The sequence below is a fragment of the Schistocerca americana genome, chromosome 1 (genome assembly GCF_021461395.2).
Source record: "Schistocerca americana isolate TAMUIC-IGC-003095 chromosome 1, iqSchAmer2.1, whole genome shotgun sequence".
In the NCBI taxonomy this organism is placed as follows: Eukaryota; Metazoa; Arthropoda; class Insecta; order Orthoptera; family Acrididae; genus Schistocerca; species Schistocerca americana.
In genome coordinates this window covers 861,877,190-861,904,873 of record NC_060119.1, presented here as the reverse complement: position 1 = coordinate 861,904,873, position 27,684 = coordinate 861,877,190, and the positions used below count along the sequence as shown (strand labels likewise).

The following is a 27,684-nucleotide window of genomic DNA, read 5'->3' as shown; positions in this document are numbered from 1 at the left end:
TTTTTTGAAGCTGTTTTGACCTTCCCAATTAAAGCATAATCACACATAAAAAACCAAAATATTTAAAAATGGTCAAGCAACCAACTTAATTTTGCTTTAGAAAACTTCATGAATTTATCTTTGTTGATATGAGTCCTAACTTGTGATTGGTGAGGTTACATGTCTTTTAGCTCAGAATACAATATAAAACATAAGCCAAATCCTTAATTAGGCTGTTGATTTTTTCCCTACTGTTCAATGGGCTGCATACTAAAAGTGTGTGTATGGGGGTAGAGGCACAGAATCATTGCTAATTGGGAGAAGCATACTAGAACATTATTTCAACACGCAATAAACAATAAATAACATGCAGTAGAGGAATCGGGTAATTTTTGTTCTGTTTACTTGTTTCATGTAAACATAACAATGCATCTGCAGTTGCAAAACCATCTAAGGTTAACAGTGTTAGTTGTCAGGGTTTCTGACTACTTTGTGAACTGAAGACCTGAGGGGATATTATAGCTGGAACATCCTACAAAAATCTTTATCTAATCAATGCAAGATGTTGGGTGTTTAGGAATGCTGGGAAAATAGGTGAGGGAGCGGTTGCTGCTTGTCGAATGTGCATTCTTACTGCATTTCCATAGTATTTATCATGGGCTAGTGGAGATACGCCAGGATGTTTATGGAATCAGAGTGTATGTTGCAATATCATGTAAGAATGTGATTGTCGTCACAATCCTGTGCCTTGTGCCTGCTGCCTTTCCTTCCCAACAGTCAACCACTCCCCCCATTCTCTTCTTGTTGTTGTTGTTGTTGTCTTCAGTCCTGAGACTGGTTTGATGCAGCTCTCCATGCTACTCTATCCTGTGCAAGCTTCTTCATCTCCCAGTACCTACCGCAACCTACATCCTTCTGAATCTGCTTAGTGTATTCATCTCTTGGTCTCCCTCTATGATTTTACCCTCCACGCTGCCCTCCAATACTAAATTGGTGATCTCTTGATGCCTCAGAACATGTCCTACCAACCGATCCCTTCTTCTAGTCAAGTTGTGCCACAAACTTCTCTTCTCCCCAATCCTATTCAATACTTCCTCATTAGTTATGTGATCTACCCATCTAATCTTCAGCATTCTTTTCTCTCCTTGTGTACTCCATTTGGTACAACACCTCATCCCGTTTGAGCTGCAGTGCCAGAACAAATGTAGTGACCAGGACAATATACCTGTGTGTGTGTGTGTGTGTGTGTGTGTGTGTGTGTGTGTGTGTGTGTCCTTATTGACCATTTAATGTTTGACGAGGTTTCTGAAATTTGTAGAACAAAGTTTGGTTGTTAAAGTCTGCTTAAAAGTAGAAATTACTGGCTTTCATCTGAAAAACCACCAATATTTTGGCATAATCTGTATGTTACTGAGTTTAGCCTATGTTAAAATTCAGAAGTAAGAAACACATTTTTTTTTGTTTTTCCAAAAAAATTCCTGCCCTGAGATACAGGCATCCAAAGATGACACTGTGAATACCATTTTGAAGACGCAAATTTCAGAAAAAATTGTAAAATTCTGTATCTCTGGAACAGTTCTAGATATTTTGTTGCAGTTTTTTTTTATTTGAAAGATAATTGCTTTATGATTACAGTGGTATCCTCCATTTGGACACATCTGTCACCTTTTGAATTTTTTTCGAATTTACAGTAAAATTCTTTTTTCAAAAATGTTGATTAGTACCATGTAGTACTATATTCTCTATAAAGGACAGTTTCCAGTTTTAAGTTGGACAGGTTACATTTTAAAAAATCATTTTTTTAACTTTAAAAGGTAATGTATATCTTTAATGATGTTGTTTATTACTAATTTCATTGTTACAATGTTTATTTCTATTGCCTTTTTGCAGTTTTTTCTTATCACTTTCTTTATGTTATTTCTTTTCATTTTCATTGTTGCAAATATTTCTTACTTTGTTGTAGTTTCTTGTCAGCTTCTTTGTTGTGGTTGTTCATTGCACGTTTCCATATTTTAGTTTTTCAGTGCTAATTTGTGTACTAGTTGTGTGTTTTCGTGAGGAATTTGTCAGCTGACACAGTTGCAGTGTGTTTTGTGAAAAGTACTATGAAATGTCTTCTGACTGGGGCCAGAGGAAAGTGAAATGTGCTGACTATTTGCATATCCATAAAAGAATGATACATAAGACAGACAAAAAAAGAATTTGTTCCGGTTTGGAATAAAAGTTCTCATTTGAAGACTCTGTTTCAAAGTGAAGATGTTTCCAGGGATGACTTATTGTGTTCTAAATGTTTTGACAGAATAACAACAATGATAGTATCTGAACAAGGTGAAGCCTCCCATGGTGCAGATGATTCAGATTTTACATCAGTAGAGGAAGAATTAAGTACCCTGAATGTGTCAATTACAGAGGTAAGTGTTATTCCTGTTAAGAAACCATGGTCAGTGAATTCGAGTCATAAGCTCTATGCATCAAAAAATCAGAGAGAAATTACTGAAGTTGTGGATGAATACACTACTGCAAAACTGACCACTCTCTTCAAAGTAGAAATTCTATCTTCAGAAGAAAATGAACCAAAGCACTCTTGCCAGGAATTTTTCACAAATATCAATTCAGCTGTTGAATATTGCGCAGCCTACAGTGAAAAGCTGCAAGTTTTAACTATTATTCCAGAGACATTTTCAAAGAAAAAAAAATTTGAACCACATTCCATCAGTACATGGTAGACAAATCAAGAAATGTCAGGTCTGTAAAGGAGTCTTTGGAAGACAGATCCCTATTATGGTCATCCTGTAGAAGCAGCTCAAGTTCAAATAGTGCAGTCATTTTATCTGGAAGATAAATGGGACTTCTCACCTGAGTGCCAACAAGAAGACACTATAACTGTAATTGTTGAAGGTCAAAAATTTGTGAAAGTGAAGAGGTACAAGACTCACTGTATTAAAGAAACTTTTGCAGTTTATAAGAGGACCTATACAACTTCACAAATTGGAAGATCAAAATTGTATTCACTACAACCTAAGTGGATAGTTCCACACCCACCTAGAGATGTCTGTTTATGTATGTACTGCGCAAATTTTGAACTTTTTGTACTAACTTTGAAGAACTTCCTGGAGCACATGACATACGACACCTTGATCGGGTGTGTGAAGCAATTAGTAGTCTCTGATGTAAAGTGAAAGACTTGTATGTTTCAAGAATGTGTTGACTGGCTCGGAAAGGGAGGACTGTCTTAACAGACACTTGGCCTGGAAGACGTGACAGATAACTCTCCCAAAATTACATATGCAACATGGGAGGAAAATAAACTAATTAAGACAACTGTTGCCTTTGACAGTTTCATTGATGAACTTGGTAAATGGTCAGTGGAAGCAGTAGCACACCAGCATTTGAAGAAATTGCAACACCACCACGTTGCAGAAGTGAAAGAGTGTACAGGCTGAAGAAATATGTTAACTGCTTCACTGTGATTTTGCTGAGAACTGGTCTGTAATTCTCCCACAAGAAGTATAAAGGTATCGTTGGAGTAGTGACCAGGTTTCAATTTTTGCAGGAGTGACATATTTTCAAAACAAGACCACAAATGTTGTAGTTATAAGTGATGACACAGGCCATGACTCAGCACATGCTTTGCTAGTGATGTGCAAAATTCTTCAGCTGCAAGCTGGGGTAAAGAAGATCATCATTATTTCTGATGGTGCTCCTCGTCATTTTAAAAATTGCTACCAGCTGTTTGAATGGAGTAAGTCTCTTGTGCCAACTGACTGGGTATGCAGTGCTACTGGTCACAGGAAGGGGTCTTGTGATGGTGTAGGTGGCCTGCTGAAGCACCATGTTACAAAACAATCTTCCAGACCAAATACAGCTGTGATTCAGAATGCTGAGGATTTTACGAGAGTCATTAAATCTTACACATTCATCATTCTTTTGTCCGAAGAGGAAATCCAAGAATTCTGTGAGCAGAAAAATTAAGAATGGTCCAAACAAACTACTCCTGTGGAAGGAATTCAGAAGACACATTTTTGGACTCAAAATGATGGATGAACTCATATTATTCACTTTAAAGAGCAAGAAAGAAGAAATTTTGTTTATTCGGCCAACACCTCAGAAACAACAGGATAATATTCAGATTCACAACCTGAGAAAGGGGGATGTTTGTGACGTGTGTGTGACTGTGACTGACTGATAAGCTGGAGAGATTAAAACACCAGTTAAGAGTTAAGCGAAATTTTAGTGAACTTTATGCTACCATATGGACCAGCTGCTGGATATAGGTTTCCAGCTGAAGGACAGAAACAGTGCCATCAGGACTCACTTCTTGTTCACAATGTTTTGAAGATTGTAAGTGTTCCTATTCCTTTTGGTTCAACAGGCAGGCATCACTCTATATAAAATGAAGATACTGAAGCAGTGGAACGCATTTTTAGTTCATTGACTGGCAAATTTCAGTACAAAACAGAGTGCACAGAAGTTGTATAAATTGAAAATTTGGATCAATCACGTACATTTTGGAACAATTTAAAATTCTTGGAAAATGAGTCTCTTATTTATCTTTCAAACCTAAAATTATGTTAAATGAGGCTATGTTTTGATTTTTATGGGCCTGTTAATCTGATAATGTGGTAATAAAATAGGTTTTATGTATGGCAAAAATTTCAGTTGTTTATAAAACCTGTTCAGCCGAAAAGTGGTAGCTCTCCTTTTCAGGGAATATAGAACTATATGGTACTACAGAAAAAAAACAATATTTTATGGATTGGCATTGTTGAAAAAAAATATTTCCATGAATTATATAAAAAAAGTTCAGAACAGTATAGCAAAAGAACTTTGACGGATAAGTCCAAATGGAGGATTTCTTTGTAATCATAAAGCAATTATCTTTCAAATAAAAATACCCGAACAAAATGTCTAGAACTGTTCCAGAGATACAGCATTTTAAAATTTTTTCCAAAAGTTTCATCTTCAAAATGGTATGTGCAGTGTCATCTTTGGAGGGCTGTATCTCAGAGCAGAAATTTTTTTTGGCGAAAACGGTAAATTAGTGTTCCTTACTTAGTCCTTCATTTTAATGTACGCTAAATCCAGTAACATCAGAGACTATGAAGGTAAGATTTTTTATAGTCTGCCTGAATTGATATGAACTATGCCTATTGTTTGCAGAAGCAGAGAATATATTACAGTTATTGGTAGAATTGTCAACATGTGTGTTGTTGAAATATGGTTGCGATGTCTCAGAGGTAATAGAGTACCCATTAAAATCCCACCATGTACAATATAATAATCAGTAACTACATGAAGCGAAGACTTTTATAGACAGTAGTTGTTACAATTAAATATATGTTATCCTTTCTTTCCAGTATCCATTGCGAAGGTGTTTGTGTTGCACACAGAAAACTTAAGTTGGATATGCTGATAATGAAAACAAGGTAGCTGTCTTTTAGGCAATGATCAGTTTATTTATGGTGGGTCACAAGTTTCAGACGCAACTGTTTACCCTTTATGCCCACCTGTTATAGATGAAGAAATTTATTTCAAATTAAATCTTCTTTGTTTTCATCTTTTCAGCGTAACTTAACCCAAAATCTAAAGTCCAATTGATATGGCATTTCAGTGAATCTATCTTCTCAGAATCATGAATGCTACAATGCCACTTTTACTATGAGAGAGCTAGATCATGCTCTCAGTTCATCTCGATCCTCTGCCCCAGGGCCAGACGCTGTCAACATTCAGATGTTGCAACACCTTTCTCCTGTGGGCAAGAACGTTCTGCATAGTTTGTACAACCGTCTCTCAGCAGAGGATATGTTTCCTAGACGCTTGCATGAAGCCACTGTCATACTAAAGATGGGTCGTTTGTGAACTAATGGGTTCAAAGGAACGGTTCACAGAAATGAACAGAAAGAGTGAGGAATGAATTCTAAGGAAAGGTCTTTCATAGTTCACTTCGGCCGCGAATTTCTACATATAGTTCCCAGGAATGGGAAACGGTTGGTCTCGTTCCTGCAACGGCACGTCCGCCGGTCTCGTTCCAGCGTCGGTCCCATTCCTGCCTTGGCCTTGGCCTCGGCCTCCTTCACGTGACCACTCTTCGCAGTTCCACCGCCGACTGATCGTAGTTAGTTCAGTATCGAGTTGAGTTCAGTATCGAGTTGTTGTTCATTTCAGTTCTTTTCGTATTTTTTCAGCATCCATGACCGTTTATAAAATACATTTTAATTATTACATAAAAATTATGTGGTAAATACATACATTTTTTTCAGGTAACAAAATGGCATATCAGCTTACTTCGCTATTTCGATAAATAACAAAAGAAATACTTGTAAAAAGGCAAGATTTTTTATTATTACACATGCAAAGGAAGTCGGCACAGCACACGCGAGTGCCATTTTTCATTATTCTTCTTCTTCTTCTACTTTGTTTTTTTAATCCAAGGTAAAAGGGCATTGTCATTGTTGTGGAAGGCAGATAGACTTACAGTCAGATGAAGCCGACGCTCCATAATCGAGTGTCTGGTGTCACATTTTGTAAAGAGAATATGATAACTTATACAATATTATTTCAGTGGTACAGGGTGGTGCACAAAAAGTCGGCCCCGTGTACGAGACTGCTCAGTTTCGCCCACCAATCAACGTCTATTGTTTCAAAGTTGTTGTTTGCATTAGCTTTCTTGTTATTTCTTCACTGCCTAATTATTACATGTTTATCTATTCTGCTCATAGTGGTCAACAAATTGTGCGCAACTGGCAAGAAGTCTGTACTCGGGACCGGTTTTTCGTGCACCACCCTATATTATTTCACTGCGATCAGCCACATAATGCTAAAGTTGGCTAAACGAGAGGTTTTGCAGAATCACAAAAATTAAGTGTGTGAGAATCCTGTTATGAATAAAAATTCTGTACTCCAGAGGGAGGCAAGTGCCCCCTCTTGTCACCTTCCATCTTCAGTCACCTATAGTACTAATTTTTCGTAAGACCAAGCGCCAATGTGTGGTGCAAGAGTAAAAAAGAGCGATCACCAGTGAGCTAGTTCCCAAGGATGAAAGAGTTTGCCCATCTATATGTAATACCATACCTAAGTCTGGTAAGGACAAATGCCTTCCTTCTAGCTACTGCACCATCTCTCACCAGCTGAGGTTGCAAGGTGATGGAACACATGATTCATGCCCGGCTTGTATGGTGGCTCGAGTCGCACAATTTACTAGTTGTAGCACATTGTGGATTTAGAGTGCGCCGTTCTGCAGTTGACCATCCTGTCGCTTTTTCCATCCATCATGAATGGTTTTCTGCGGAAATCCCAGACTGTGGCTGTGTTTTTGAATTTGGAGAAGGCCTACAACACCTGCTGGAGAGCTGGTGTCCTCCGTACTCTCTACACGTGGCTGCCTGCCCTGCTTCCTTGAGGAATTTTTAAAAGACAGAGTTGTCAAGGTGTGTGTGGGTTCTGCCATGTTGGACACCTTTATTGAGGAAAACGGTGTGCCTCGGGGTTCTGTCCAGAGCGTCATCCTCTTTGCTATCGCCATTAGCCCTATAATGGCCTGACTCCCACCGGCCATCTCCGGCTCCCTTTTTGTTGACGATTTTTCCATCTATTGCAATTCTCAACAGACCTGTCTCATTGAACGGTGTCTTCAGCCATGTCTTGATCGTCTTTACTCATGGAGAATCTACAATGGCTTTCGTTTTTCCACTGACAAAACCATTTGTATGAATTTCTGACAGCCTTTTACACCTTGGTCCTGTTGCTTTTCTGTTAGTTGAAACTGTGAAATTCCTGCAGCTCATGCTCAATAGGAAACACTCGTGGTTCTCCCATGTGTCTTACCTGGCAGCTCACTGTACGCGGTCCTTTTGTATCCTATGTGACCTCAATGGTACTTCTTGGAGTGCAGATCGAACCACCCTCCTGCTTGTTCTGGTCCTGTGTCTGTTCGAAACTAGACTAGGGGTGCTTTGTTATGCATCAGCACGTCCGCCCCTCTAACGCTGTCACAAAAGTATCCACCATTGTGGCGTCCGTTTGGCCAATGGTGCCTTTTAAACTAGCCCAGTTGAGAGTCTGTATCCTGAAGCTGGCGAACTACCACTGTGACTTTCTGCTCAGCAGGTATGCAAGCTGTTTGTCAGCAATGTGTGGCCATCAAGCCTATGCCTCTTTCTTCGATGACTCCTTTGATAGTCCCTGCTCTGTGTTACCTTCTGGAGTCTGCTTTAACCATTCCCTCTGGGGGCTTAACTTCGTACTATCTGCAACTTTCCCAGTGGATGTGAACCCTTCATGACCTTGGCTTCGTGCAGTGGCCTGTGTTCACCTTGGCCTTTATTCACTTTCTATGGACACTACTCCAGCCTCGATCTATCGCCTTCAGTTTCACGACCTTGGCATGGAACTTTGCAATAGTACGTTTGTATACACTGATGGTTCTCAGACTGGCCATAGTGTTGGGTGCGCCTTCGTCATTGGCGTCGATGTGTTTCTGTATCTGCTTTTCGGCATACTGCTCAGTATTTACAACTGAGCTCTTTGTCCTGTATCAGGCCATGGAGTACAACCAGCGACACAGGTTTTTCAGTTGTGTTCTCTCCTCACTCTCTCAGTGCCCTTCAAAGTCTCTGTGCGCTGTACACCACCCATCCCTTAGTGCAACGGATCCATTAAAACAGTTACTTGCTCACTCTTGATGGAGATACTGTGATGTTCATGTGGGTTGCTGGTCATGTCAGTCTGCCATGAAACGAGGCTGCTGCCAAGGCTACAGTCCTTGTACCTCAGCCCACTAGTTCCAATATGCCCTCCAATGATCTGTGTTGTCGTCTGTCAGGGGGTGGTGTTGCTTTGGCATCGCCATTGGTCCTCCCTTCATGGGAATAAACTACAGATTATTAAGCCTCTCCCAGCGGCTTGTATGACCACCTCTCGACCCTCTCCCCGGGAAGAGGTCGTTTTAACTATGTTGCGTATGGACCACTGTCATTTTAGCCATCGCAATTTAAGTGGTGCTACCCCGCCACTTTGTGCACATTGCACCAAAGTTTTAACTGTCCACCATGTCCTGACGGAATGCCCTGTCTTAGTTATTGGCCGTTTTAGCAAACGACACATGAGCTGTCGACTGTATTTTACTTTTTATCCATCGTAGTGATATGGTGAACACCATTTAATTTTTAGTCCTGGACCTCCATTTCTCTATAGTGTATTTTATAACCCTTTCTTCATGTCCCTGTTTTTATTTGTCCTCTGTTAATGTCAACTGGGACTGACGTGTAGTTGTTTCTTAACTCCTCTCTGTCTTTGTGTTCTATAGTTTTGACTTGGGTGCTTATGACCCCAGTTGTTTTTGCGCCCTAAAAAAAAAAAAAAAAAAAAAAAAAAAAAAAAAAAAAAAAAAAAAAAAAAACACACACACAGTGAATGTCGTATTCAATATTTTTGGGTACTTGGACACCAGTGTCTCTTTAAAATGTATTTTGTTAATAAGTTGTCAACAAATAACAAAATTCACATTGCTTAATCTTTCTAGTGGTGGCCATAAAGTACCTTCTTACATGATAAGCTGCAAATTATGGATGAAAGGCAACTAACAGATTCCATATTTCTAGATTTCCAGAAATCGTTTAACACGGTAGCTCACTGCAGGTTGCATATGGAATAAGTTCACAGATACGAGTGGCTTGAACACTTCTTAAGCAATTCAGAGTGGCTGCTAGGTTTGTTACTGCTAGGTTCAGACAACACATAAGTGTTACAGATATGCTTTGGGAACTCAAATGGCAATCCCTGGAGGGAAAGCAACATTCTTTTCGAGAAACATCATTGAGAAAATTTAGAGAACCACCACTGAAGTGGACTGCCGAATGATTCTACTGCCTCCAACATACATTGGGTGTAAGGACCACAAAAATAAGATGAGAGAAATTGGGGCTGATAAGGAGGCATATAGACAGTCATTTTTCCCTCGCTCTATTTGCGAGTGGAACAGGAAAAGAAATGGCAAATAGTGGTACAGGGTACCTTCCGCAACACACCATATGATAGTTTCTACAGTATCTGTCGATGTAGATGTAGTAGATATTATTGAATATGTGTTGTTTTACAGAATTACTGGTGTGGAAGTGGGGACCAAACTCCGAAGATACCTGATAAAAGGTATTTTTGGAGTTTGGTCCCCACTTGCACACGAATAATTCTGTAAAAAGCATGTTGTTAATAAAAGTGAAAACAACTGACAATTTTTTTTTTTTTTTCTCTGGGCATAGTCACCCCCAATCCTTTGATAGTATGGTAACTATTAGTTCCTTCCTTGGGGGGAAATAAAAATTGAAGAGCAGGTCACTGAAATCAATGGCAGATTCTTGGTCTAGCCTTGATCCTGTTACAGATGGATCCCTCTCGCCCTGGGATGAGAGTGCGCAGTGCTTCATTTCCAGCTTTCCACACACTAACCCTCTCTCGTCTAGAAGAAAAGAGTTAGCTGTTCTGGAACCTAAGATAGTGTCTTCCTTTTCACTTTCATGTGGGTCTGTTGGTCACACTAAATATGTTGTCTTCTTAAAGTAAGCACTGACCAATTTTTTCTCACAATTTGTCCTGTTTGTAGAATTTTCCTTTTGTCTATTAGGTCAGTCAAGATCTAGACAGTACCTGCTACTTAAGTATATCTGGTAGGTAAAGTATCTGTCAGGCCAGGAGTTCAACTAAGATTTTTGCTAGTTACAGGCAATGCTTTGTCAAATAGGCTAACCGAGTATGCTTGACGGTCTGTTGATTTCAAGCAGCAAATGCTTGTCTCCAGCAAAGGATATTGTTCCTCCAACAGTACTGCGGGACAAGTGCTTTGGGAAAAATGACTTACATTAAACCTTATGCATATTTCTTGATCAAAACATTAGGTAGAGTGGATGGAGTGTTCACCAATGCTGGTTCACCAGTATGATTTCACAAGTTTGGAGTAAAGTGCTGGGAAATTCAGTGTGCAAGTCAGTCAGCCGTACTTGGAAGATCCTGTCATGTGGATTGCCATTAACATTGAAAATTAGAAACCGTACTTTTAACACTAGGAAAAGACAGATTTCTACTTCCTGTAAAGAAAAGATGTCAGGTTGCAGACAGGTACAATAAAGACATTCACATAAAGCTTTCAACCACAGCCTTCGTCAGTAAAAGAGAGACACAAACCCCATTCATACACACACACAAGCAAGCACGTCACATACGACCACCAACTCAAGCGTATCGGGCTGTATGCAACTATCACATGGGATGCAAGCAGCAATCTAGGGGGGACGGGCAAAAGGAAGGAGACACAAATGCTGTCTGGTGGAGTGTGCAGGGACTAGACTGCCAACAGACAGAGCGTCAGGAGGTTGTAGGGCAGGGAGGTGGGGAAAAAAGGTGCGGAAAAGGTGAAAAGCAGGGAAAGACGGGCAGATGCATTGGCAGAGGGCTGCAAATAAACAGGGTGGGAGATGGGAATGGGGAGGAGTCAGTAGGACAGAACGGTGATAACTGTTGGATGGAGAGTGTGGGGACCATACATTACAATAGGTTGAGGCCCTGTGCAGTTCAGAAAAGCTGGTGGTAGGAGGGAAAGATCCAGATGGCTTGGGCAGTGAAGCAGCAATTGAAATCAAGGGTGTTAAGTTAAGCTGCATGTTGTGCCTCAGGATGGTCTACTTTGCTGTGGGCCACAGTTTGGTGGTGGCCGTTCATCCTGGTGGACAGCTGGTTGGTAGTCATACCAATATAAAACTGTGCAATGGTTTTAGCGGAATTGGTAAATGACGTGGCTGCTTTCACAAGCGGCCTGGCCCCTGATGATGCAAGATAAACCTGTGACAGGACTGGAGAAGAGGTGTTGGATTGGTTGATTGGGCAGATTTTGCACCTGGGTCTTCCACAGGGATATGATCCATAGGGCAAAGGGTTGGGATTGAGAGTGGCGTATGGATGTACTACGATGTTGTGCTGGTTGGGTGGGCAATGGAACACCACTTTAGGAGGGGTGGGAAGTATCTCGGATAGGATGTCCCTTGTTTCAGGCCACGATGACAGGTAATAAAAGCCCTGGTGAAGGATGGTTCAATTGTTTGTCTGGTGTGATGAAGGGGACATTCCTTTGTGGCTGGTTGTTGGGGGTGATTGGAGGGTTGGGGGTGTGAGGGGCAAATGGCACAGGAGATCTGTTTGCAGCAGATCTCACCTCCTCTGTCCTATCATCTCCTCCCCATTCTAGTCTCCCACCCTGTTCATTTGCAGCTCTCTGCCAACACATTTGCTCACTTTTTCTGCTCCTTTTTTTTCGCCACCTCCATGCCCCACAACCACCAGATGCTGCACCTGCTGGCAGTCTAGTCCCTGCACACTCCACCAGACAGCATTCGTCTCTCACCCCACCAGTACAGTACTATCTCTTCCCCTTCTGCACTTCCTCGAGATTGCTGCTTGCATCCCAGGTGATAGTTGCATTTGCATTCTGGCCGTAGATGCTGCAATTGGCAGTCATGTGGGCTTGTGTGTGTGTGTGTGTGTGTGTGTGTGTTTTCTATTGGTGAAAGCTGTGACCAAAAGCTTTAGGGGAGTGTCTTTTAATTGTGCCTGTCTAAAACTTGATGCCTTCCTTATAGTAAGTAGTATTCTTTCTTATCCTAAGTTGTTGATATTGCTACCTGGAGTTTCCATTGTTTGATTTTTTGCTGAAACTGTACTTTGAGGTAATTACCCCCCCCCCCCCTCTCTCTCTCTCTCTCTCTCTCTCTCTGTGTGTGTGTGTGTGTGTGTGTGTGTGTGTGTGTGTGTGTGTGTGTGTGTGTGTGTGTGTGTGTGTGTGTGGGGGGGGGGGGGGGGGGTATTGAAAATATTCAAACACTATTAAATTTCATTTCTTGAGATATTGTTCAAAGCAACATTTTGAGAACAGTGGTTGTGCTTGTCTGAAATCTTGGACAGTTCGACATTTGGCAGAGCAAATCTAAACATGAGTCTACTGGAAAACAGTGATCCTAAAGACACTTCATACTCTTAGGTGAAAGGGAACTTAATGTCATGTTTTTGGAACCACGATTGTCAAATGTGGAAAGAAGAAAGCTAGAAAGTGGAGATGGGGCTAGCTACTGGAACTCTGAATCCAGACACACGAACCAGGTTTGGAGTAAATGATAATTTGCTTTCTTAAATGTAAGAGGAAAGTCTATGGAAACACACAGTAGAGCAACTAATATGTAATTATGTGCAAGTTGAAAAATAAAATTTGATTCATTGTAGGTTTTGTGCTTGCCATATAGTTACTTTGGAAGCATATTTAAGAGGGGGTGATGTTAATGATCAATTTGTGTAATGCCTGTTAAAAATAGGTACTGATCAACTGCCGCAACAATAAGAAATTACTTGGTAGAGTGAAAGCCTTTGATCGTCACTGCAATATGGTGCTTGAAAATGTCAAGGAAATGTGGACAGAGTTACCCCGAACTGGTAAAGGAAAGAAAAAGGTAATGTTGGAATAAATATTTAAATGTGTGAAGTTGATGTAATGGAATTAAATGAAGTTAATTATTGCTCCATGCTTTAACAGGAATAAGAGAACAAATGGAACTGTGTATATGTAGATCATTTTGTTCTAAATTTTGAATGAATGCTTGTTATTTATTGTGGACATATTGTTCGTTGTATAATGTTGTTGATACAAATTTCGGTATTTTCAGGCAAAGCCAGTAAACAAAGATAGATTCATATCAAAAATGTTTCTGCGAGGGGATTCAGTCATACTGGTTCTTCGAAATCCACTTGCTACAGCAGCTGGAAAGTGAATAATTGTATAAAAAGTGGGACTGGAGTGTGTTGTTTCTGTGGATTTGTGGATTTCAGGACTTGGAGAGATATTTTGACTAATTTTTATTCTGTCTGTACAAACTCCATTCATCTAATAAATAATTTGAATACAGTATATATTTTTGTTACTGGAGATACATATTGTGATCTCTCTGAAACTTTTTAAGTGCTGAGTTACTTTTTTCTATTTTTTCCAGTGCAAACTTGAGTTTCCAAATATTAATCATTCTGAAAATTCTATACAGTGCCTCTTAGTTAACTTCGAAATGTTTGCAACATCAAACAGCTTATGCATTCTCTAGAACTCTAGTTCTACAGATTTCAAATTTTTTGATAGAATTATTTAACATTTTATTTTCCACCTCGTGCGTCTGAATAGTTCCCCTTGTAAGCTGTCCCAATCGCTAACAAGGCTAACACAAAGTTGCAACTGTTTGAAAACGGACTATGTTGTTGTGACTGTAGTGAGCCGAATGCGTGTTTTGTTCGTGCAGTGGAAAAAGACTAAAAGCTCAAAATGTAGAGCAATTTTCTGGTCTTTGAAGTGTGCACAAGCATCAACTGCCATTGATCCGTAAGTCAGTGTCACTTCTCCTCAAAGTTAGTCATGCTGGTGCAATTTATTCTGTAGGAAAATTAATGCATCTCATGGCGGTATACTTTGTTCTTCACACAAAACTGTTAATACTCCTGGCATGGCCATTCAATAACAGATTTATATACACTGTGTGATCAAAAGTATCTGGACACTTGGCAAAAAATGACTTAAAAGTTCGTGGTGCCCTCCATCGGTTATGCTGGAATTCAATATGGTGTTGGCGCACCCTTAGCCTTGATGACAGCTTCCACTCTCGCAGGCATACGTGGAATCAGGTGCTGGAAGATTTCTTGGTGAATGGCAACCCATTCTTCAGAGTGCTGCACTGAGGAGAAGCATCAATGTCGGTCGGTGAGGCCTGGCACAAAATCAGCTTTCCAAAACATCCCAAAGGTGTTCTGTAGGATTCAGGTCAGGACCTATGCAGGCCAGTCCATTGCAGGCCAGTCCATTACAGGGATGTTATTGTCATGTAACCACTCCGCCATATGCCACGCATTATGAACAGGTGCTCGACCGTGTTGAAAGGTGCAATCACAATCCCTGAATTGCTCAATCACAATCCCTGAATTGCTCTTCGACAATGGGAAGTAAGAAGGTGCTTAAAACATCATTGTAGGCGTGTGCAAGCCCCCTCCATGAAAAACACGACCACGCCATAACACCACCACCTCCAAATTTTACTGTTGCCACTATACATGCTAGCAGATGATGCTCACTGGCATTCGCCATACCCACACCCTGCCATCGGATCGCCACATGTGTACCATGATTCATCACTCCACACGATGTTTTTCCACTGTTCGATTGTCCAATGTTTACACTCCTTACACCAAGCAAGGCATCATGTGTCATTTACCAGTGTGATGTGTGGCTTATTAGCAGCCGCTCAACCATGAAATTGGAGTTTTCCCACCTCCTGCCTAACTGCCATAGTAATTGCAGTGGATCCTGATGCAGTTGGGAATTCCTGTGTAATGTTCTGGATAGATGTCTGCCTACAAATTACCTGCCTCGAGATGACTGGGTGTTTGTGTTGTCCTCGTCATTTCATCATCATTCATCGAAGTGATGAGATTGGACTGAGCAAAGTTTGGGATTTTGTACGGGCATTGATAACTGCACAGTTGAGTGCCCCACAAATTAATCATCATCATCATCATTACCTATTACAAATTACGACCCTCTTCAACTGTCGGTGGTCTGTGTCGGTCAACAGAAAAGGTCGGCCTGCACGCTTGTGTGCTGTACGTGTCCCTTCATGTTCCCAATTCACTATCATGTCAGAAACAGTGGACCTAGGGATGTTTAGGAGTGTGGAAATCTCATGTACAGACGTGTGACACAAGTGACACCCAATCACCTGACCACGTTTGAAGACCGTTAGCTCTGCAGAGCGCCCTGTTCTGCTCTCACAATATCTAATGACTACTGAGGTCACTGGTATGGAGTACCTGGCAGTAGGTGGCAGCACAATGCACCTAGTATGAAAAAGTAAGTTTTTGGGGGTGTCCAGATACTTTGGATCACATAGTGTATGATCATTGTAAGTGTTCGTGGCATGTCTTCACAGCTTCAGTCCTGGTCCAGCATGGAGTTTTAATCTGTAACTGGGTGACAGCATACTCTCAGCTGTAGAATGAAAGATTAACTGTGGAATATTTGCTAGCTCTCTTAAGGTAATATTCAGTATTTGAGAGCATTCACACTATCAGTTTGCTTTGTGCCTGCCCCTTGTTTTTTATCACCAAAGTTTGAGAATCCTTGCTTAAGTCTGAACTTAAAGTTGTCTGTCTGGTCTTCACCTTTTACCTGAATATTCTGTAGAACTGTCACTGGTTAACTATTTGTCTACACTTTATCATATCTCTCCTTCATAATACTAAATGTATTTTTAGTCTGTTCAGTTTTTCTCAGTTTATTTCTCAGTTTTTCATTTGAATAAACTTCAGATGCTACTCCTCCAACTTATCGTCACACCTCTTGATACTCATTTGTCGATTCTGCCACCTAAATTCAACAACTTGAAGTAATTTTTTCTTTAGAGCAACTTCTGCTCTGAAGATCCAAATAAAGAAAACTCCATAATGATTATTCGAATATCTTCAAATTTTGTTCTAGGTACTGGAATGTATTTAGTTGACCGACGTATTTACTACTACAGTATAAATTAAAATATTCATTCAAAAGGAAATTTTACGACAAAGGAAAAAGTGCTATCAATCCAATTTCCTGCATTGAGTTTTTTGAAAAAATATTGGTCTTTACCATCTCAAAGTGACAGCATGCAGTTCGCAAAAGTCTTACTCCCTCTGCCACCTTGTCACAGGGCCTCAGTACAATCTTCATTCATCTATTCATGTGAGGAAAAGAACTCCATCCTCCCTTGTACCTCCATGTCTGCGATGGGTGCCTTGACCCCTTCCACCCGTATAATAAAGATCCCACTGGAAATGGATAGCTGCAAATCAATGTTCTTTGCATGTGGTTGATTGAATGGTAAGCAGATGACTGTTCTGGATCTTCAGAACAAAGGACCTTGTGTCTAACTCACTGCAGATTTCTGGATGGTTACCTACTCTGCTTGAAGTCTGCCATGAGAATGGTTCAGCATCTTGTCACTGTCTCCTTTGGTCTGCATAGAGCATGAACAGAAGAGAATCAAGCATTTGAGATGTGGTGCTACAGAAGAATATAGAAAATTTGGTGGACTGAAAAGATAAGGAATCATCCTCTACACAGAATCAGCGAAGAAATGAATGTATGAAAAACACTGACGAGATGAAGTGACAGGATTGCAGGACGTGTTTAGACATCAAGGTATAAATTCCATGGTACTGTAGGGCAAAAACTTTAGAGGAAGAAAGACTGGAATAAATATAACAACTGAGGACGTAGCGTGCTATTCAGAGATGGAGGTTGGCACGGGAGAGGAATTCATGGCAGACTGCATCAAACCAATTGGAAGACATGACTCAAAAGAGCCCATGACAAGACAACCTTACGTGAGTGGGATTTCTGTGGCTTGCTCTCAATCATACAAACTTTTCTGTCAGTGATTGGTTTGCCAGTAATTCTTACACTGCTTCCCACAGTGAAGTGAAGTGAAGTGGAGTCCCACAAGGCTCTGTCCTGAGTGTGACCTTAACACTTACACTGGTGGCAGACATATTTTGCACACACCAGCTGAGCATTTGTAATTATTGCCTAATGTGTTTACCTGTGCTTAGGAGCATGCATTTTGGCTTCTACATGAGCTTGGGGGGAGGGAGGGGAATGGGCTGTTGTGCCCTGGTGCTGAATATTTCTGGAGCAGTTTCTGTGATGTCTCCTGTCAATAAAGGTGTGTCATTGCCAGGTGAACATTATTGTAAATGTAAAAATTAGTTTCTTTGAATGAGGCTTGCTTGTTAATTAACAGTTGTTACAAAGCTGCAGGTATGTGAAGGTGGTTTTCCCTAAAATAGCTCGATTATTTTGGTAACCCATTTGAAAAATGAAGTATTTTTAACTACACATCGATAGGCCAATGTTTCTTCATAATTGTGTGTCCACATTACCTGTTGTACTGAAAGTAATCTTCACTCTACTAAATAAAGTAGTACAAATTTTAGATAACTACACGTATCAGAGGACAACAGTTTTCTCTGCCGCACAATGTGTATTCTGCTAAAAGAATTCTGCTGGAAGTGCTCCAACTCCCAACATGTCCTGCACTGACGCCAAGCTGTCCACACGATGAGTGCAGTAATTTAATGTTCTTTAGGTGTTAATTTGTTACAGTTAATTTATTTGTATTTGTATATTTCCTTGAGAACTGTGTTTGAAGATATCCATTTACTATACCTCAAGCTCATTAATGATGATTCTCATGTCAAAAAGTTGTGTAAAGTGATTCCACCGCACACAGATGGTGAGCACCCCTGGCATGTACTCGTAACACCTTCAAGAATGGTGGGGATTACCAGACTGACTTCATTGAGAATTTTTGTTCACAGCTATTTTCGTGGCTACTTGTCTTTGTAAATGCTTTCTGTATTTAATGGCACCTGTTAATGTTCCAATAAAGGAGTCGTTTTATATTTGGATGTCTTTATTACATTATTCCAATGCTTTACCTGTCCATTTTACCCTGTACACATCTAACAAACCCATAGTATTAGGTTGTGTTCACTGAGGAACTTAATTCCTACAATGCAGGCTTCCATCAACTTCTACAAGGACAAGTTCAAGCACACAAAGAGCAGCTGCTGACATCACATTCCCCTACCAGCGCTCGCCACACTGGGCCGCATGCGTATTGCAGTGCACCACTCTGCTGTTCCACTGCTAACTCACTGAGTGATGCCTCATGTTGCAGGGTGAGTCTGATCCCATTTTACAGTCCCAACTGGTAAGTAACACCTCCCCCCCTTCCCCAATGTACAAGTGCATATGGCTGGCTTTCACACCTTCCTCGGCCACAGCATGCAGCTCACAGGGACTGTCACCACCCTGGTGCACATACTCCCTCCTACCATCCAGCCTGTTCGCCTGTTTCCATTCTATTCCCATGACCCCCTGACCCTGATTGCCACATAGGTGTCCAACAACATCATAAGCCTCCCAGTCTGGCACATTTGGTGATTTGGTGCCTAAAATACCAGCTGCTAGCGAAACAGACCGTGTCAGAAATGCAGGGCACATGTGGCTCTCACATCTCCTCCAGTACCTCCATGCACTGGCTGAGCCTGCAAATGTTCCTGAAAAACAGCTACTCATGAATTTGCTTGTGCGTCTGCCTGCTGTAGACCACATAGCTATATAAATGTTGGCATGACAGCCAAGATGGCAGACAGGATCTTAGACTCTTGACTACCCGCCTGCATCAGCTCCCATGTCTGCCATCCCCCTCCAGAGATGGCACAGCTCATGACCTACGTAATCAGTGAGATGAACTCACCTCAGCCCTGGAGCATACACAGGGCCTCCCCATCCCTCGTTCGCCCACACACTGTGCATGTCCTCACTCGGCGACAGCTGTGATAATCATCGCACAGGTGCCACCCTCTCACCGACATTGTGTTAGCCAGGACGTTTGAGGTGTAGGTGATCTTTGCAGATATGAGCATTTCTGCAACGGCTGGAAGTTGCTGAGCACTATGCACGTGGTCACCAAACACAATAGGGATGCCCAGTTGCTCCACTATGAGCATCTGTCGGTGCACAATTGTCAGAACCCCTCCTCCCTAACAGCCTAACTGCACGACATGGGCTCCAGTCTCTCCACCTCTCCTTACAAATTGTTACACACTCCGCTGGCCGCTCTCATCACTGTGGCAAATGGCTTCATAATAGCAATATACTGCTCCCACACCCAGTGTCGCAGCTGCAGAGATTTTATGTAGACCTCTACCATGGCCGACATTATGGACCCTATTTTTGGTGCAGACTTCATTGCTCACTATGGTAGCTTGCCTCCTTGACATCACGAATCCTCGATGACAGTCCACCATTGGATTCCTTGTTGATTCCACAATGCCACCCATGTCGCCATCAAGCAGTTGTCATATTCAGGACACTTTGCTGCCCTCCTCGCACCCTTCCTGCACCTGCAGGAGGTACATCCCGGTACATTGCAACTACACTGGGTCCCCAAGATTTCTGCCGTCTGAGGAATGACCCGAACAGACCAAAATTGAAGAAGCAAACACTGCCGCTGTATTCTATCTCATGAAGAGCTTGTGTGTCTGCCCTAAACCTAGTCTGAAAAAAGATGATACTTGATTGTATGAGGACTTTCAGGCTCTCAATGCCGAGGGCTGTCCCTGTCTACTACCCAGTGCTCTTCTTGTGCAACTACCGTGACTGTCTGGTGCAAGTGTCTTGAGCAAGGTATACTGTGCAACAGCATTTATGCAGGTTCTGGTCATCTCAGAGGACATGAAGAAGACAGCAATAATCACTGCATTTGGTCTTTCTCTGTGTTTTTACACCCTTCGGGCTCTCCAATGCTGCCCAGACTTGACAATACTTTTTTGATAATTCGCTACGTGGTGGCTCAGGTTGTTTTGCCTGCCTGGGTGATTTCCTCATCCACTCGTGCAATGTCACAGAGCTCCATTGATGCCTCCAGTAGACATTTTTCTGCCCCCAAGGTGCAGGAATTATCAACCTGGACAAATGAGTCTTTGGTGTCAAGAGATTGACTTCCTTGGACACAGGATACCATCTGTAGGATCCCACCCGATGGACAAGTCTGCTCCATTGCCGAATTCCCACACCCTGCATCTTTTAAAGAGCTCCACAGGTTCCTGAACGACACTGAGCGACACAAAGCAAAAAATGAAACGTGACCTAATGTGCTACCTTCCTGGTCCACCCACATCAGACTGCCCAGCTTGCAATTATTGTTGACACTAGCCAGTCTGCCCTAGGCACCTTCCTTTAACAACACACTGAAAGTTCCAGGCAGCCACCGGCATTCTTTTCATGAAGCTCTCTGAGCCACAGTGGAGTTGGGTTGCACTGGACTGTGGCATCTTGCTGTATGCAAGGTGGTGAAATGAACTGCTTCCTCCTCTTGGTGGAAGGATGCCCCTTCACAGTTTTCACCCACCACTGTCCCTTGCAACAGGTTTTCGTTGAAAGGAAGTCATAAAGTCTTTCCCAGGCAGTTCTGTCAACAGGAATAGATACAGTCTTCCCCAGACAGTTTCGTCAACAGGAATACATAGTGCTGTTCACAACTAACGTGGCATTTGTCAGGCATCAACAATGTTATCTACTGCCTCGGCCACTCCTGTCCCCTTAATGCCACCAGTCAACTATATTGCCCTGGCTCCCACTCAGGTAGCCAGTCCTGAGCTGCTAAGCCTGCACAGTGGCCTAAACACTGGCCTCAACCTCCAACCAAATACTGTTACCAGTATGCACTTACTCATCTGGTGCGAGTTCCACCACCCACGCAGTTCCACAGAACCTATCTGCCCCTACCTCTCCCCTGACTTATGCAAGGTAGCGCTCAAACAGTATATTTCACTCCACTGTCTGTGTATCCACAGCTGTCACCTGGCCTGATATCCAACATTGCTGCACCAACTGGGCCCAAACCTGTCTCCCATGCCAGCACTACAAGGTAAGCTGTAGTGCATACCCTTATTGTTTCTGTCCCTGTGGTGGACCATTATTTTTTCCATGCCCATATTGTCAGTGTAGGCACCCCTTCTGTCATCAAATGGCCACTGGTACATCCGCACCATCATTGACAGGTTCAGTCAGTGGCCAGAAGCCATGCCAATATCAGACCATTATGGCAGATATAGTGGCAAAGACTTTGATGGAAAACTGGGTCTCACATTTTGGGTGCCCCACTATGTGACACTGGAATGTGGATGACAGTTCACATCTTGCCTGTTTAAAATACTCGTGGAATCTGACTGTACATGCGTCCGTTTTATGGCTAGTTGCCACCCTGCCACTAAAAGCGCGGTGCAGAGATACTAAGGAGCCTAAATCCGCTCTTACCTGTCAGTCCGTAACTTGGATTCCTACCCTGCTACTACTTCTGGGCTTGCGAGTGACTCAAAACTGACTGAGTGTGTCCCCCACCAGTGTCATATACGGGGAGCTGCTCACTGTCCCTGGAGCCTTCAAGCCACAGCCGCTGCAAGCCTCCACTTACACCCCAGCATTTGTACAGCAGCTGCACGATTGCATTGTGCACCTGCACCTGGCACACCCCTGACGCCATGGCTGGCTCATGTCCTTCACCCATTGGAACCTCCGTACATGTGTGTATGTCATGCTCCGGGTGGATGCCTGCGAGCTACTGCTCCGCCCATAGTATTCAGGACCACAACTTGTTCCCCAACACAGGGAGAAGATGTGTTCTGTATATCTCCATGGTGCTACCTCCACTGACTGATTAACGTCAGTGTACACACTGTCTCAGCATCCCTTGCCCATTGCCACTCATTGAAATCGATGTGGCACCAAGTGATGAAAATGGTACCCTGTCCGCAACTGCTGACCTGGCAGGCAGTGCTTGGTGCCAGAGAGTGGATGCCAGCCTGCCATTCACATCACCACCTGCCCCAACAGAGCTGCTCGTGACCCCCACCACCGGATCCATCCCCTGGCACCTCACCTGAGTCATGAGGTGCCAGCACCATGCATTCAACTGCGAGGTACCTGTCACCCTCCCTGTGTCGCTAGCACATGCCTCTGATGCAATGTGCGGCCTGATCTACCAGCAAGAGGAGCAGCAGCAAGCACCTATGGCCCCAGCACGAGAGGACACACATTATGCCACCTGCACAGGGTGCATTGTCCACTGTGTGCAACCTGCTCGAGCATCAACATGCCACTGCGCCACTTGCTTGGCTCTGTCCCTGCACCCCAACATGTTCATTGACCCTCATGCCCCAGCTAGCAGTGTAGTGGGGTGTTAACACTGCAGCTAGCTCATAAGGTGATGCTCCAGATGCCACTGCACACCATGCCACTGTTGACCTGGTCCTGCGGACCCCACACCACTGGGACTGGCCTCTGTATGCTGCAACTGCCCTCTCCTCCTCCCAGTGGAAAACACATTCGGCCTACCGCTCTTCTGCTGTAGCAGACAATCTCAAGCTGCAGCAGATGGCCCATCGCCTGGTAAAAAACCACATTGTGAACTGTATGCATCCAAAGACAAGACTTTTCTGTGAAAAACTTCTCTTTGTTGCAGCGTGTGGGGGCTGTTACCTAAAGCATGCTACAGGAAGTGTTGCCAGTTCCTGTCACTCCCTGCACTGATCCCAAGCTGTCCACACAAGTGCAGTGATTGAATGTTCTTTTCGAAGTTCGTGTTAAAGTTATTTAAGTATCAGAACTTAAAAGCTTGTTGTATTGCTATAAAATAGCTGCATGTCCCATAAAGACATCAGTGGTGAGTCTGTTTTGTGTGTCTATAAAACAAATAGGCATTGCAGACTCCTGTGACACTATACTTCAGGGCAACATTATTCAGCACTGGCCTTGCAGTCTCGTGTCCTGAGGGTGGACAATTGGCCTCACAGAACCTGTTAACTTGCAATGAGTGTGGCAAGATATGAGCTCTTTTTTGTGAACTATATCCAAATTGCTATCGTGTCTTGCACAAGGTTGTTAGAGACTGAAACCCCCAATTGTGTTAGACTAACTTTACCTACAGTAATTCAAGTTTGTTTGTTTGCTTGCTTTTGTTTTGCTGTGAACACTGTGTTAGATTGGATACGGTACCCCAAAGTTCATTTATTTGTAGTTGCATATTTCCTTGATTATGGTGTTAGATTAGCTCCATATACTGTACCTCAATATCATTAACTATAATGTATTATTGTAGGTTGTGGGCAGGAATTGGTTAGCCATGAAGCAGACTGTGTTGGATACATGGAGCCTTGAGCAGTAAGCAACTGAGCAATTTTATTTAACATTTATTTTGGCAACACACAATATTAAAATTTTCCTTTGCACACATTGATATAAGCATAACTCTCCCACTGAACATTGAAAACAAACCCTCCAACAACGTAACAGGCTTGTGGCCCTCAAGCAATTAATTGTGCACAATCTTTAAAACAAATTTCAAGAAAGCCGAAAGGACTTAGCCCCTAACTGTTAAGAATTTTAACAGCTAGCAAAATGTATTTAAAAAAACTCTGGTCCGACATAGAGAGCTCTGAGCACATTAAATTAGGTTTAATAATTTAAATAGCACCTCAAGTGGCATTCAGTATCTGTAACCAAAATACCAATTTTTAAATAACCACACTGCGCAGGAGAAACTTAGTGAAATAATATATGGTACCCAGCCAAGCTTTACATTCTACTATAGGAACAAGTTTTGCAAGTTAACGTATTGTGTATTGACTGAAGCTCTGGGTAAAAATGCATTATTTTTAAAAAATAATGTATATGATGATAGCAATATGAATACAGTGCTTTGCGGAGTGGAAGCATCACAGCGCTCTACCCTGGCTGTACAAATAACCAATTGGGGGCACACGTTCAAAAAAGTGGTGTCTGCTGTGTCTCACTGGGCCGAAGAACACCTATTGACAATCACTTTTGTCATCCACCTGTGTGCCATGCCCCATGCCAAATTAATTAAATGCTTCAGAAATGTTGGAGGGCTTCTGCTACAGAGAGAGGGGCTCAATTAATTTTACATATAATAAAACAAGTAAATTAAGGATTGACACTATCGCCCTGCCCAGCTGAGCAAATGGTCTGCAAGTGACTGTAACTAAGGAGACAATTAAACAATGATCACCACATTGGTCAACAGCACATCACGGTTTATTGCTGACAGAATGCATGCTGGAACCTAAGCTTCGCTGAGTGCAACATGTGAGCCCGAGCTTTAATCAGAGGTTCAAAATAATCGCCAGTCATTTGTCACCGATATCCTGTGGAATAATTACCAAGTGAATTTAGAACTGTTTCGTATTTGGATGTCTTTTTATTGGATTTTTCCATTGCTTTGCTCATTTGTTTTTTACCTTCACTGCCATCGAGTCCATAGTATCCACCTATCATGTTCATTGAGGAACACAATTCCCAAAGCTGAGTTTGAGAAATGAAAGCACCGATTATAGTTTTCCTTCGTGATTTTTTTCTCCTTCCAAAAGCACCCTGCTTGCACATATGCCGAATAAAATACACTGATTTTTGTTTCTGTATGAATACTTCCATACATAAATAATGATCATTTATTACCTTTGTCTGATGCAATGTTTGCTGTATGTTTACTGTTGTATACTTAAAAAAGTAATTACAGCACTTCAAACTTCCAATCTGTGAGTTTGTCAACACAGTCATTAACTGGAGACAACATCTGAAGTTATTAAGTAGATTTGCAACTATGTTCACACAGTGTGTTTTCCATCCGCACTGGTGAAGTTAAAAATACATTTTTATTAATTTTCTTACTGACCTAGGTTCACCCAACCTATACTGATGGTTAATGCTGAGACTCAAAATTGTACAACACCCAATGGTACCCTGTAATTTTTGCATTCGTATCTGGTTTCTCGATGCACTTCGTGTCCAACAAACCAGGCATATATTCATTAGTGTCTTTCTTTGAGTACTTGATGCTCGAAACATTTGGGAACTGGGTCCCCACAGATCGTAGAACATTATCACAACACCAACTTTCCATGTGGTCTGTTGCATATGTTTCTATAAGTTATTTTAACAGCAATGGATGGAACTCTGTTATTGACATTTTTTGACCTGTGTAAAATACACATATGTTGGTACTGTGCTACGGTCGCAGGTTCGAATCCTGCCTCGGGCATGGATGTGTGTGATGTCCTTAGGCTAGTTAGGTTTAAGTAGTTCTAAGTTCTAGGGGACTGATGACCACAGATGTTAAGTCCCATAGTGCTCAGAGCCATTTGAACCATTTTGTTGATACTGAAAGAAAAAGAATATTTTGTACCATATCAGTGTCTTTAAGTATAGATCAGAGCTTAGCAGCATATCAAAGCAATTATCTGCTCTCATATTCAAATTATATTCTACAGTGCATTGCATTTTCCTCTTCAGTGTTCCTGTCCCTGTAGAAACTATGCAATCTATAACATAGCCAGTCTGATAGTTATATAACACAAAATGTTTTAAAGCCAAACCTAACCCATTAATTGGAATAAGTTGTTTGAAAGGTAAATGTTAAGATGTTTCATTTTGTAAGCAAAAAAAGAAATTTAAAATTTTTGCAGACTTTGCTTATATCTCGAGTCCGTGTCGCAAAAATTATATATCAAATTTCGAGGAGGAGGGATAATGTGTAGAGGTTGCACATTTTGATCAGTCTTCTAAAAGTAGGCAAAAAATAAGATTTTCGAGTGTTAGCTACTGTTATTGGAAAAACTAGAAAGCAAAACCTTAAAATAATATTAAAACTAGCCACTAAGATCGATAGGTAGTATGATCAACTTTGAACAATGCAATCTCATCTTTTGTTCATTTGGTGATGACTTCTGTGCAGCTTGGCCACCCTCAACAAGAATTGTTTTTGTTGTTCATCCCTGAATGATTCATTAAAGTTTATCACAGCAGTCCCTCTTTCTGCAGTATCATTTGAGCACTTTGAGTGTTCACATGGCTTCTTAGAGAATCACTGCTGTGTTGTCGCATTGTGGATCTCAAATAGTTCAAAGAACATTTTTGTTTTATTAGTAGTGAAATGGTTTGTGTCTTTCCTTAAAACAATACACTCTAATAGTTTCATTTTGTTTTTCTTTGGAGGTCTGTTTTCTGAATTTTTAGTTCAAAAATGGGTCTGAGCACTATGGGACTCAACTGCTGAGGTCATTAGTCCCCTAGAACCTAGAACTAGTTAAACCTAACTAACCTAAGGACATCACAAACATCCATGCCCGAGGCAGGATTCGAACCTGCGACCGTAGCGCTCTTGCGGTTCCAGACTGCAGCGCCTTTAACCGCACGGCCACTTCGGCCGGCGAATTTTTAGTAATATTTTCCTTAACAGCTTGAGTAATACATTCATTCAAGCCTATGTTTCTTTCTGACGGATACCAAACATGTGTCTTAGCAATGCGAAAGCACTTTCTTTGACATCTGCATCTGGGTAAGTGCTCTGAAGCTGTTTTATATCCAAATCATTTTTTGGACCCCCATTGATTTAAAACTGTCTCGTGCCAAAAGTGAACGTATATGGGTTGACAAAATGTGCAACCTGTTCCATTCCTTCAGAATCTCATAGAGGAATATCCATCCATTTAGCGAAGCGGACAAATTTAATTACATATATTGCCACTGCCATCACCATCCACCCTGCTTGATGCAGAGCCCTGCAATCCTGAAGCTGTTTTCAGACCAACCACCTAGTTGCAGTAATCTCTCTTTGTAGTCTTCTCTTTGATGGCTTCCATCTTTTAGGTCATTTGGGATGTAGTTAACAATTCACATTCATTTTAGAATGCCTTGAATGGGACTTCCTTCACCCAGCATTGTTGTATATGACATCTTATTAAGTGAAGCCCACAGACTTTGGAACTTATGAAAAATTTGTCTGTGACATTCTTCCCCTATTTCAACATAATATAAATTGAGCTGTCCTATGGACATTCAATGTCCCCCATCAAACCTATCTGGTAAGGAACTGCACCTCTTATCTTCCAAAGTTTTGACACTCTCATGGACAACTTGAGGGCTGCAATTCACTATCCCAATGCAAGGCCAAATGATTTTCAAAGAATGACTCTTTATTTTACTTTTGTTGATCATCCAACCTCAGTAAATAGTAGCCT

General features: G+C 41.8%; 1 protein-coding gene across 1 annotated transcript in view; it reads left to right on the top strand.

Annotated features, from left to right (window-relative positions):
- Positions 1–13,918, top strand: part of LOC124613762 (probable small nuclear ribonucleoprotein Sm D2) — a 45,450-nt gene extending 31,532 nt beyond the window's left edge. The window contains exons 3-4 of the mRNA XM_047142481.1: positions 13,329–13,463; positions 13,677–13,918. Coding sequence (XP_046998437.1) covers positions 13,329–13,463; positions 13,677–13,781 — 240 coding nt within the window. The 3' untranslated portion in view covers positions 13,782–13,918. The remainder of the gene's footprint in view (positions 1–13,328; positions 13,464–13,676) is intronic.
- Positions 13,919–27,684: the final 13,766 nt, after the last annotated feature.